At 35.8% G+C, this 14,360-nt stretch overlaps 1 protein-coding gene across 1 annotated transcript; it reads right to left on the reverse strand.

Moving 5' to 3' along the window:
* Positions 1-11,825: 11,825 nt before the first annotated feature.
* LOC122035247 (zinc finger MYM-type protein 1-like) lies at positions 11,826-13,916 on the reverse strand. The gene is made up of 3 exons (XM_042594664.1): positions 13,269-13,916; positions 12,108-12,284; positions 11,826-11,882 (listed from the first exon to the last, which is right to left on the reverse strand). The coding sequence occupies exons 1-3, from the start codon at positions 13,914-13,916 to the stop codon at positions 11,826-11,828; spliced, it is 882 nt and encodes a 293-aa protein (XP_042450598.1).
* Between the last annotated feature and the right edge of the window lie 444 nt (positions 13,917-14,360).

Consider the following 14,360-nt stretch of genomic DNA (forward strand, 5'->3'; position numbering starts at 1 on the left):
GTGTCATGGCCTTAACTACTTGTGAGATAGTTTGGTTATGTTGGTTGCTTGCGGATATGAGTGTCTCTCTTCATCAACCTACTCCGTTATATCGTGATAATCAGAGTGCAATTCAAATTACATGCAATTTAGTTTTTTATGAGTGGACGAAACGTATTGAAATTGATTGTCATATTACTCATCACCATCTTTTGATTGGTACCATCACATTGCCTTTTGTTCCTTCAAAGCTATAGATTGCTGATATGTTTACCAAGGTACATTTTGCTTCACGTTTTTATTTTTTATCTGACAAACTCTCAATGCTTCTAACTGTAGCATCGTGAGTTTGAGGGGGAATGTTAGATTATATATTTATTTGTTTATAGCTTTTAGGACAATTTGGACTTTTTCCTTTTTTTTATAGAATTTAGGGTTTCTTAACTTAACTATATAAGACCTTATACTCTGTATCAATTTTAAGATCTAATAATATGGTTAGTTTTTTTTATTCTCTTAATTTCGATAGGTTCCACCAATCGGGTGCATTTGGCTTCTCCCTGGATAGTCCTTCCAATCAGATGTGATTCGCTATCCATGGTTGACCATACTGATCAGGGGCGCACCACTCGCACTAACTAGGCATGCCTTGTCAATCTCCGCTTAGCCCTAGTGATCCAACGCTTTTCTATTTAACAGATCCCCAGCCCCTAGCTCAATTATCTCATGACCCAAGGGTCTCATGGGTTAGCCCATTATAGAGGACAATGCCTGTGCTGACACAATATACGAGTTGTCGAAGCACGTGGGGTATCATCTCCTGTATCTTAATCCAAATGATACTGGTACGATGGGGCATTCTCTTTACCACAGTATAATACGTATCACATCAATAATTAATATGCAACTAACATAAAGGAGAGAGATATTTAGAGGTAGTGTTATAAAATACGTATGTGTCTGCGAATGAAGGAATGTTTTTTTCCATCTTCCACCATTTCATACGTACATCACCCATCGAAACTTACTCGAGTGTCGGAGTGACGACGCTGAGGTATCTCCAGCCATCATTCTAACTCCCTTCCTTTCTTTTTTTCTCCCTCTCAGGTTTGGCTTATTCTCCGATGGATCTTTCTTCTCGTGGCACCCAATGACTCCAATCAACACCACCTTTAATTGGCCGATGGTTCTTCCTTCGAGGGTCTCGGTGGATAAGCACATTTCATTACTCTTAAACTGATAGACCATATTATTTACATTCATTATAAACCTTGATTCCATAGTACATAAGTGAATTTAATTCCTGAGATGGGTTGACGGGGACGCTGGGGGCGAGCATATTCATCTTTTACCATCATAAGTGAATTTAATTCATGTCCATATGAGTGTCCAATTAGCTAGATAGTGACAGATTTACTATAATAGGACATGGATTAATTCTCAATGGGTATATACATTCTAGAAAAAACTCTTCCCACTCCCTAGTCATTTGACGATCGACTATAAATTGATCTTATAATTTACTTCTCTTCATATGATATACGGATGAGATACAAGAAATAATCTTTGTTACCATAAGAGAATTTTAGAAAAAGATTTTTTTCTGAAATAAAATTATATTCATTAATATTCAATTACTATTATAATAGCTACGCGATTCTATAGACATTGCAACGTAATGACTAAAAAATACGTAAAATTATATTGTGATCCTAATTTAAAAATATGAAAATAAGAAGAGATAAAAAATCACAACAAATACGTTCATAAAGATATGTTTTCATTAGTCACAATTAAAAAAAAAAACTTTTACTCTCTAACCACTTGATAGTCACTCTAAATTTACCTTATAATTTATCTTCCTACACATAATCTGAAATCAAACAATAAAAAACACCTGAAATAAATATAATCATCCTTTTACTACAATTAATTACAATTAATACATAATATATATCCCATGAATTGAAAATGATAATACATCAAAATTGTTAAAACAAAATTAAATGATATATAAATATAATTTAACATGTTTAATGGAAAATTTGTTTTTTTTTCTAAAAAAAAAATTAAAGCATTGTTCTCTTAAATGTCTATATATATTTTTTCTATTTGTCCATGAATATAAAAAATACTCCCAACTATTTTCCTTCTATTCTCTTTTTGACTCTTTTTGTTTCTACATATTCTCTAAGGCCTTCCACCCCTTCAAGCAATTCTATATATTCTCCCCTTTTATACCTAACTATCAAGTTTTATTAGAGCTCTTGGTTGGGTAGAGCTCACAGTAGTCTCTCATAAGTGCCCATATAGAGGAGCTCAATCCAATGGAGTTAGAGCTTCTTCTTTTGAGAGTTTTGCACTCTCATTGATTGATTTGCGCATAATAGGCCGATCCAGCAATTCGCGCGCAAATTTATTATTTAGGCACAAAAATAGGCAAAACTCAATCTGTAAATCAAGATGAAGATCGATTCAACATGCCAAGGAGCCCAATCTATCATAGATCAAAAATAAAGGAGAAAAAGAAATAGAAGATATCTCACACTAAAATAAAATATAATTTTCCTTATAAAAACTTTCCTCAGAAAATATTATTTACAATAGAAGATATCATCTTGCATTTGTGATTTTTACAATATCTGCTAAAATTAAGGAGTTAATGAGTTATGTATTTGTCTATAAATAATTTCTTTGTTTATCAACTAAATGAATTGAGAAAAAAATTTATCCTCCTTGGTTATCTCGACTTTCTAAACTCTCATTATTTTCTTAAGAGCATTTACATCATATACTCTATTTAACAATTTTACTCTAAATTTTAAATAAGGTAGCTAAAAAATCTTTACATTAATTACCTTATATATTCCCTAAATTATAAATTTATAAACAGTACTTCTCTAAATTTAATGGATTTTATTCCTTAAATATTATAAAGGAGAGAGAAAAAATAGAAAAGCTGATATATGATGTATTGATAAATGGATATCTAAATTTAATAAAATAATTTTTTTATCTTAAATTATTAATTTTGAATAGGAAAGCAATGTGAATGCTCTAACATTTATATGGATTTTATAGTGTCAAAAATATAAACATTAGAAATAAAAAAAATGATCTCTGAAATAGAAAATTCGAACTTTTCTCTCCATTAGCAACAAATGAAATGCAAATAACTTGGGAAGTGATAAAAAGCACTAACTCATTTTTAATTAAGAGAAAAGGACACTGAACCATTAGTGTTAAATGCCACCATCCATTATGATTCTCTAAGTCTTTTTAGATAATATAATCAATTTCAGTGATCATTTGCGTACGATCTGCATCCATTAGCAAATATCAAGGTAGTTTAATGAGGTGCTAAGAGACACATAAGGGTCTTGTTATTTTTAGGACTTGAAAGAACATGCTAATTAAAAGGAATGAAAATGAGAAAAAGGAGAAAAAAAAACTCAAGAGGAAAATCCCATGCATTCCTTTGACCTTCATGAAATAAGATTTGGTTCCAAAGTTTAGAAAACATCAAACATAATTATATTTTCGGACATTTTTTATTGATCGATGGCATTAGCTTAAGAATTTGGACGATCGAAGACGAAACTCTACTAGTTAATCACACGTTTAATAAACTGATTAATGGATTTACATCACCGAGTGCTAAAGAGTACGTGATACTACAACAGCATGCCTGATAAACACGGCAAGTTTGCAGAGTTCGAGTTGCTCTTGTTGTCATTAATTAACGAAGAAGAACTTAGACGACTCACAAAGTAGAGGAAGAAGAAGAAGATATATGATCATGATTCCCATCCGGATTGAATCGGGAACGTCATCAGAATTGTCCATCGGATTGACGACTAGTTTCATAGACCACCGAAGGTCCTTTCAACGTGCTCTGTCCTCACTCGCATGCACCTTGGAAATTTCCTAGGAGGTCACCCACCTCAGATTTCTCCAAGCCAAGCACGCTTAATTTTGGAATTAGCATCCGAAAAGGAAGGTGCACCTTGGTGATACTAATAATATCATCTAACCTTTTAAGTCATACTTAACCAGAATCTCAGAACCGGGATATTACAATCACCCCCACTTAAAGACACAATATCCTCGTTGAGTAACCACGAATCACACTACAGGTAAATCCCAGAATCTCCCTCGCTAGGTGGTGCCCTGGGTGCTCCTGCCACAGGCACACTCACGATCGCAAGGTCGCTCTGATACCATCTGTAACGCCCTTGTCCAGGCGGGGCCCACCCGGACCGAACCGAGAATGCCACTAGAATTGTCCATCGGGTTGACGACTAGCTCCACAGACCATCAAAGGTCCTTTCAACGTGCTTTGTCCTCGCTCGCACGCACCCTGAAAAACTTCCCAGGAGGTCACTCATCCTCAGATTTCTCCAAGCCAAGCACGCTTAACTTTGGAATTCTTAAGTTTAGGCTTCCGAAAAGGAAGGTGCACCTTGGTGATATAGATAGTATCATCTAACCTTTTAAGTCATACTTAACCAGAATCTCAGAACCGGGGTATTAATTACAATCATCCCCACTTAAAGACACAACATCCTCGTTGTGTAACCACGAATCACACCACAAGCAAATCCCAAAATCTCCCTCGCTAGGTGGTGCCCTGGGTGCTCCTGCCACAGGCGCACTCACGGTCGCAAGGTCGCTCTGATACCATCTGTAACACCCTGGCCCGAGCGGGCTCCACCCGGACCGAACCGGGAATGCCACCAGAATTGTCCATCGGGTTGACGACTAGCTCCACAGACCAGCGAAGGTACTTTCAACATGCTTTGTCCTCACTCGTACGTACCCTGAAAAACTTCCCAGGAGGTCACTCATCTTCATATTTCTCCAAGTCAAGTACGCTTAATTTTAAAATTCTTAAATTTGAGTTTTCGAAAAGAAAGATATACCTTGATAATATAAATAGTACCATCTAATATTTTAAATCATAAATCTCAGAATCGGCTATTATAAAGATAAAGGCAATCAAACACTCACAGACTTATTCAGCTAGCTATTAATTATGAAGGTGGCTGGCTGTGGATAACCCTCCACTAGATATTGATCTATAAAGTACAATAGCTAAGAAAGAAGAGAAAATTTACGAGGGCAATTAAAGGAGAGGATTATCTGACACCTCGATGGAAAAAAAAAACATATGGTATGAGGAATCAGTAGTAGTAGTAGTAGTGGAACAATCCATCGACCCATTTGCCAAAAAGCATGTTACATTGAGCCAATGAGCATGCATCCACCATCACTAACATGCAAAATGTACTGTTGTTTTAAAGTGGACATTCATGCGAGAGCAACATCGCGGATGCACCCAGCATTATTCTTCTCTTCCTACACCAAAATTAAGGGGACCCTTGTCATATATATATAGACAAGGGTCCCCCTTAATTTAAAAGTCAATTAATTATTTCATACCGTAATGTGAATAATATTGGATTCTGTAGGAGAGGCCCTTTGTAATGGGAGGGGCACAAAGATTGAAGCACGCGAATCGCACTGTTTACCTTTACAAGAAAAAAAAAAAAAGTTGTGCAAAGTGCATCAGAGCAATATACCTAAACATCTTTAAATCACAATCGATCATATTCTCTCAAAATGATAGGCCCCCTTGGCTCTCAGTCCCTGGCCACGCATTAGGTTGTATATAACTGTTAAGTTGTACAGTTAGATGAGATGTAATTAAATTGTGGAATTCTCATAATTAAGCTGATAATGGTGTGGTGAGGAAGTGATAGATTAAGCATGGGATATGATATGTCTGGTGGGATGATCTGTTGGATCCCACTCTCACTGCATGGTGATGGATGAGTCAATCTTGTATATATCGCACAAATGCATGCCAAGTTGACAGAAGTGAGAATAACCTCTTTTTTTTTTCTTTTTTTTTTTTTGCATTTCAGGAACAAAATGCAACTTGTCTATGTTAAAGAATGCTGAATTCGATTATTTAGTTCTAAAGTGACTAGCTAGATGATAAAAATTCAGCTAGACTAATTAACATTGTAAGTTTGTCAAGTTCCGGCCACTGAATGAAAGGAAAGAGTTTGGTCAAGTTATAAATATTAAAGTTGATTCGCTCTCCTCCAAAAGTTAAATGTCTGTTGATTCATATTTATAGATTTTGGGATGTATATGTGTCCCTTTCATCTCTAGTGCATGCATGATCCTAGTGTTAACATTGTGTCACCCTCCATCGATTATGATTCTTGTTCCTAAGCTTTAATTAGTGCGGTCATTTTAGCACAACCACCTATATATGATTTTTCCTGAATAATAGAGTTGATAATTTCACATACACATGTTTTTTTTTTTTCACCTGAAAGAGTTATACGTAGATAGATTATTCTAATATCTAATAACTATTATACAAAACTTGAGCATTGTCTCTGTTATACCCTATAACAAAAGATGTTCATATATCTGATATTATTTATTTTGGATCTATGCCCCTATTGTTTTATTCTTGGGCTCTCCCTAAAAGGCCTCATGTCGATGAAGATATCCTATATCATTTTAAACTCATGATCTTTACAATATTTTCAATGTGAAACTTTAATTGAATCCCAACAATCCTCCCCTCAAATGAAGGGCCACAATTACTCTCATAGTCCGGATCTCCCCGCGAGCATCCGGTCACCTTGATCTACTTTGGGCCTACCCGCAAACATCCGCATCCGGTCACCTTGACCTGCTTCGGGCCTCCCCGCGAGCATTCCGTCATCCTGACCTACTCATCTCCCCGTAAGTATCCGGTCACCTTGACTTTCTTTAGGTCTCCCCGCAAGCATCCAGTCACCTCGACCTGCTCCGGGCCTCCTCGTGAGTATCCGATCACCCTGACCTGCTTCGAAGCCTTCTAGCAAGCATCCGGTCAACCTGACTTACCCCGGGCTCACCCTCAACTTCGTTTAAGGCCATCCCACATGACATCTGGTCTAGATCATGACTCTAATATCATTTGTTGTGTAAAGAGGAGACAACACCTCTTAACCTCTAATGCAGAAGAAGAGGAAGAGATCAAGAGAGATCGTGTAGAGCAACAAGACAAAGATGCACAAAAGGAGCAAATGTGAGAAAGGAGAAGAAGAAGATGAAATTAAGCTTCCCGTGTTCGCCCTAAACACACAACTTAATTTCATCAATAATAATTCATACCACTAAAGAATTATTATTGAACTACCGCACCAATCCCAAATTATATTTTGGGCTCCTTCTTATTATGAGTGTGTTAGTCTCCCTATGTTTAAGATGTCGAATGTCCACTAATTAAATGAGTTACTGACAACTCACTTAATTAATATCTTAGTCCAAGAGTAATACCACTCAACCTCATCGTCATGTCGGACTAAGTCCACCTGCAGGGTTTAACATGACAATCCTTATGAGCTCCTCTTGGGGTCATTCTCAACCTAGATTACTAGGACACAGTTTCCTTCTATAATCAACAACACACACTATAAGTAATATCATTTCACAACTTATCGGGCTTATTGATTTATCGCGCTAAATCTCACCCATTGATAAGTCAAAGAAATAAATACTAAATATATGTGTTTGTTATTATATTAGGATTAAGAGCACACATTTCCATAATAACTAAGGTTTAGTTCTTTTATCAAGTCAGTATAAAAAGAACTTACCTAAAATGGTCCTACTCATTACACTTAGAGTGTACTAGTGTAATTTATTAGTCAAGATAGACTAATCCCTAATCACACTACGACTTTACCGACGGTTTGTTCCTTTCCATCTTAGTCGTGAGCAACTTTTATAATTTATAAAGAACTGATAACATGATCTTCTGTGCGTGACACCACACACCATGTTATCTACGATATAAATTAATTGAACAACTACACTTAACATAAATGTAGATATTTTCGACCAATGTGATTCTTTATTTCAAAATAAATATTTACAAAAGTTAGGTTTTTAGTATACATTCCAACAAACTCCCCAATCGGATATCTTTGGAACTTGATGTACGTATATTATATATATGTTTCTAGGCATTCTTTAAAGCATATCTACTTATATTTCATGAATATAATTTATATTTGTTGCACCCTATTTCATTGTTAAGTCATAAGTCCATTTTATTTTATTTGGAGATCTGCTATTTGCTTGTTTTTATTTGGTAGGACATAAATTAAAATGAAAATGGAGTGAAAAGGCACATTGAAGCAACTTGTAAAAAATCAACAACCTGGTCGTGCCCCTTGGCATGGTCGTGTGCTCTCTCTTGAGGTAAAGTCGGGGTAGGCCATGCCTAAAGGCACCGTCGTGTCTCCCACCAATAGCCAACAAGGGGCGATCGTGTGGAATCACACGGTCGTATCCCCCTTCCAGAGTTGAACCAGGGGTTGGCCGTGCCAATAGCACAGTCGTGCCTCCCCACCCGAGTCCATTCACACCCTGGCTGTGCCAAAAGGCACGATCATGACACGGCCCATGCCTGGGGTCGTGCCTTTCTCGGGGTTGTGCCTTGCCCTATAAAAGGGAATTTTCTCCCCCTTTTGACCAATTTTTAGTTTAGGGCTCCACCCCCATTCCTTGGGGAAGGGTTCTCCCACTTGGGGGAGCCCTAGACCTTCCATCTTCACTGATCTGTCCACTTCCGGAGCAAGGATTGTAAGTAAGAAGATCGGCGATGCATAGATAAGTATTCCTCTCTTCTCTATCTTATGTTTTAGATTGTAGGATGCTTAATTTCTTATCTCTTATTTGTAAATCATTTTCAATGAAGTAGATCTCTAAATCTAGGATGTATAAAGTAGTTGTAATGTAATGTTGATGTATGAACTATGTATTTGGACATTTTCTTGTGCTATGATATGTTTACGCCATGTTCTATGTGTGTTGTGCCTTGTATGTGTTTGAGAAAATGTGTGTGAGATCAATTCATGTTGATGTAGAATTTTATTCACCATGTAGAGAAGACACTCTACTTTGTTTATCCGGGGACCCAGTGACAGAGGGTATCCCTTATTTTCTAGGGTATCACCCTTAAAACGGGAGGCAATTCCTTACAAGGAAAGCTAATTAGAGTTAAGAGGGGTTTTCCTAAATTATTATTAGAAAGTGATTTATGCAATCTAGTGATTGTATGATTGGGGTCCAGTGACAGAGGGGGTTATGCATTGTATGTGTTTAAAGAAATGTGTGTGAGGTCAATTCATGTAGATGTAGAGTTTTGTTTACCGTGTAGAGAAGACACTCTAGTTTGTTTATCCGAAGACCCAGTGATAGAGGGTATCCCTCTCTTTCTAGGATATCACCCTTGAATTGGAAGACAATTCTCTACAAGGAAAGCTAATTTGAGTTTAGAAAGGTTTTTCCCAAATTATTGTTAGAAAGTAATTTATGTAATCTAATGATTGTATGACCAGGGGCCCTATGACATAGAGGGTTATGCCTTGAATGTATTTGAGGAAATGTGTGTGAGGTCAATTCATGTAGATATAGAGTTTTGTTCACCATGAAAAGGAGACACTCTAGTTTGTTTATCCGGGGACCCAGTGACATAGGGTTTCCCTTACTTTCTAGGGTATCCCCTTGAAACATGAGGAAATTCCCTACAAGGAAAGTTAATTAGAGTTTAGAGGATTTTTTCAAATTAATGTTAGGAAATGATTTATATAATCTAGCGATTGTATGACCGAGGGCCCTGTGATAGAGGATATCCCTTTAACCAGACTTTCTAGATTACCTCTTTTACTTAATTGCATTAATCTATCATTAGAAAGTAAATCAGTTAACTCTAGGGTTTGTATGATTCGAGGGCTCAAGGGTATCTATTTGACCGTACTTTTTATAGTTGCTTCTTTACTTAATAGTATTAGAGCTTGGGTAAACTCTCCAGTATGACCTATGCTGGATTGTGTTGACTTTAGTTAAAAGCCCTACAAGAATGTAAGCATGGAGTTAAGTAGATGAACAATGCATAGGGACATTAACTAGCATCATAATGAAATCGAAATCCTAACATCTCTACCTCGAAAACCAACTTCTCCATTTCTCCTCACTCCCTTGCACTCTCTCTTTCCCTCTCTTCTCTCAATCTCTCTCTTCCTAGCCTTTGTGAACCACCTTTCGATTGTCTAGATAATTCATTGTGCAAAGTTAACTAGTGCTTAATTAACAGTCCCTGTGGAATTAATATTTTATTACTTGACAACAATCATGCACTTGATTGTATAATAAGTTTTTGGTACTATTGTCCGGGATTATTTTCGATTAACATTAGTTAATTAACATTTGAGTTACTCTAGACATTTTTCTTTTTATATTTTTCTTCCTCTTGTTTTTAATTCTACATTTTTGTTTTTATTTCTACTACATATCTATCTTGTTCTGACTTTTATTTCTTTAGATAGACATGTTTTCCTTGAATGAAATAATGTATACTTCAATTCAAAGGACCATACAAATGACTGCTATGAAGTCTATTAATGTTTATTGTCATAGTTATGGGGTAACAAGCCATCTGAACGAGAATTGTCCATTACATTTTGACTGTTCACCTAGACATGGGGTGACCTCCCTAATTACAATCAATGACCCAAATAATACTGTGAAACTTGTAAAGAGATAGACCATACAATTGAAGACTTCATTAAGCTACACAAGTTAGAAATATCAATAGATGAACTCAACAAAAAGCTTGATGTAATGGTCTCATCACACTCTCACACATGTAGCCCTAGTTGGAGGAGCCCTCAGAATTTGTTCATAAAATACCAAGAGGAGAACAACTATGAACCACTATCTTAGTGGGAAAAAATAAAGAAGATGGTGGAGGACATCCTAACCTCACAACCTCAAATGCACAAGGAAATCAAGCAAATGAATTCTAAGTGTAATAATATGGACTCACTCTACACTAGAATGTCAACTCAACTCTCAACTTGGGAGGAGTATCAAATAAGTGAAGCTCATGAAGATGAGCTTGAGGAACATGTAAGTGAGGCTTTGACAATGGAGTGCACTACTCAAATTCAAATACCTCCACATCTCAAGGTCCAAGAAGAGCCTCCCCTACCCATATCTGAGGACATGTTCGATAATTTAGTCTCTTCGGTAATTAGTGGTAGTAAGATTTTATTTAATATTTCTAAATCTAAGAACCAATATTTTTTTGAGTATGTTGGTGGCAAGACATCTTTTGCATAGCAATCAAGCAGGGGTGGAACTAGAAAATAAAATTCAGGGGGGCTGAGTTGCATAGATATTTTTTTTGTGACTAAATAAAAATATTTAATAATTAAAGTTTTACATCAACTCTTGCATAATATACGATGCTGCAGAAACTATACACATAAAGTCTGAAATCTAACTGACAAAGAAGTTAAGCTCTAGCCTATTCATTTTCAGTGTGTTGCTCCCTCCAAGGCTCTTAAGTCTTAATTCTTGCATAATATACGTTGCTGCAGAAACTGCAGCCAAATAAACATGAACGCCACTCACATAAATCATAATATGCATGAAATTCTCATGACAGATAGTGTAGAACATAGCAAAAAAAGAGGTTCAGAATTTTGAGGAATCAACGATGAACAAAGAACACTTTAATACCAAATATTTCTGCCAATACAAAAGCAATAAGAAATAGTTGTACATCTCATTTTGCAACTCACTTGATGACTAACAACATGAAACACTCTCCATGGAAAAGCTATTAGCCTATTAAGTTAATCGCAACCAATTGATCTTGTTGAATAATTAGGATTCTCATTTAAACCATATAACAGACTGCAGTACTAATACTTATAATATGTGATTGAAATGATATTGTTAGAGTTTACCAAGAGTCCAAGAGACTAGAACTTGAGAGCCTTTCCCTTGTCCCGCTTAATACTCGACTGAATCTCCATAACCTGATAAATTAACATTGAGAACATTTGATCTAACTTGTAAGAAAAAAAACTAGAAGTTTAGGAAAGATTAGTCTACCTTTCTTCCCGGTTGGCACAGAAGTCTGCGACGGCCAATGAGTCAGTACAAAAGGAGATAATTGGATTCTACGAGACTACATTCATTGAAAATATTGTAATATTTGCTCATTTTCAATTGTAGAAAAAAATATCATTTTCAATATATACAACTAGACTGTCATTCATCCATTCATCTCCCATTCTATTGCGTAAATCAGTCTTCATAGTCTTCATTGCAGAAAAAACTCGTTCAACCGAAGTAGTTGCAACTGGTAAAACTAATGCCAACTCTATCATATGATAAACCAATGGGAACACCAAATATTTTTCAGTCTCAACCAATTTCTGAGCAAGAATTCCCAAGTCACCAATTGAAGAAAAGTAAGGATCATCCCGCAGATTATAAAAGTAACTCATAAGTTGTTGTTCCAAAAATAAATAATCAGTATCACAGAAGTCCTCGGGATAAAAATCAACAAGATGGATGAGTTTGTGAACATCAAATTGAGAGAAAGAATTTCTTGGATGAAGACATAATATGTAACCAAGCAATTCCGTACTAACTTCTGAAAAATGATTATTCATCTCTTTATAATTAAATCAACAACCTATCATTCAAATTTGCAACCATGATAACATTAATAATCAATGAAATCTCTTTAACAAAAAAAATAAAATTTTAGAAATAATACCTGACAAAAAATCTCCACACTATAATGATGAAAATTGGTGATGAGTTTCCCTCTACGCCTGCCATGACCACGAGTTAGCATGCTGTCCTTCATATCAAGTATTGGAATCATATTCAATTCACAAAATGTGTTAACTTGTTCCAAAATTATCTGCCATCCATATTCCCTGAATTCTTGTAGTCGACATTTCACACTTCTAACCAAGGACATGGCTTGAACAATATTTTGATCCCCTTGTTGTAGGGAAAGTGATAACTCATTTGTAATTCCCAATATATACTTCATCAAATGTAACACAAAAATAAATTGATAACTCTCCATCTTCTCAATTAAACCTGCGGCAACACCTTTATTCGCAGAATAAGAGGCATCATCATGTACATTTCCTAGCACTTCTATTACTGAAGACCACATAGAGCATAAACGAAGTAATGTTAAGTAGTGTGAGTCCCAACGAGTATCTCCAGGTCTTGCTAAACTAGTTTCTTGATTTTTTTCCTTTTCCACTAGTAATTTCTCCACTTTCCAATTCAGCAATTATCTTATCATGTTGAATCTTTCTAAGTTGATCTCTCCTCTTACAAGATGCTCCAGATATATTCACAATCATGGTTATATACCCAAAAAATTCACTCACAGTAAAATTGTCATGGGCAACAACAACAAGAACTAATTGAAGCTGATGAGAGAAACAACGAACATACATTGCAAATGGATTTTCTTGTAGTATCAGGGATTTCAATCTATTAAACTCGCCACGCATATTTGAAGCTCCATCATATCCTTGGCCTCTCAATCTAGATAATGATAAACCATGTTGCACAAATAAAGCATCAATAGCCATTTTCAAAGAATTAGAACTAGTGTCAGGCACATGCACAACCGCAAGAAATCGTTCAATCACACATCCTTCTTTATTCACATATCTCAAAACAACTCCCATATGCTCCTTCACTGAACTGTCCCAAGCCTCATCAACCATCAAAGAAAAGAATTTATCTCCAATATCATTGATTATAGCAAGTGTGATCTCTAAAGCACAAGCACGTGTTAAATCCTTTTGAATTTTTAGGAAAGTCAATTGATTGTTTCCAAGAGCATTTTGTTTTATAACTTTAGAAACCTCTTCATTTCGTTGACTATACCATTCAAGCAACTCAAGAAAATTACCTCTATTTGAAGAACTAGTTGACTCATCGTGTCCTCGAAAAGGTAACCCTTGCTTCAATAGAAAGCGTGTCACATCCAACATTGCTGTTAAACGAGTGCGATAATCAATTTTCATATCGCGACTATGTACTCGTAAAATATTCCCCACACTATGCCTTTGATTTTGAAAAGCTTCAAATTGTATTCTAACTTCATTGTGACAGCTATTCACATTCCCCTTATGACAATTGAATCTTTCTAATGCCCTTTTCCAATTGTTGTATCCATCTTTTATAAAGGCATTATCTACATTTTCTTTATTTAACGGTTTGAAAAGATAACACCAAAAACAAAATGCAGCATCTTTTGATATGCTATACTCTAGCCATGTATATTTTTTTATACCAAGTTCCTTGAAAACTTCTTTCTTGATTACCAAAAGTTGTTTTCGGATACACATGACCATTTGGTTGACAAGGCCCTCGGAGCACATACTCTCTTCGATCTTGATCTCGAATAGCAATATCAAATTCTTCAATTGGTTTTCGTAATCCCGGATCACTAACAATATCATCCAAAT

This window comes from Zingiber officinale, chromosome 11B (assembly GCF_018446385.1).
Source record: "Zingiber officinale cultivar Zhangliang chromosome 11B, Zo_v1.1, whole genome shotgun sequence".
In the NCBI taxonomy this organism is placed as follows: Eukaryota; Viridiplantae; Streptophyta; class Magnoliopsida; order Zingiberales; family Zingiberaceae; genus Zingiber; species Zingiber officinale.

What these genes read in the sequence shown, in the direction of transcription:
- LOC122035247 (XM_042594664.1), bottom strand. Translation starts at nt 13,916, where the DNA reads ATGAAAATTGATTATCGCACTCGTTTAACAGCAATGTTGGATGTGACA. An exon ending in TTGCCCATGACAATTTTACT is followed by an intron (nt 12,285 to 13,268) that starts GTGAGTGAATTT and finishes ATTCTTGCTCAG; the next exon opens with AAATTGGTTGAGACTGAAAA. An exon ending in GGATGAATGACAGTCTAGTT is followed by an intron (nt 11,883 to 12,107) that starts GTATATATTGAA and finishes TTAATTTATCAG; the next exon opens with GTTATGGAGATTCAGTCGAG.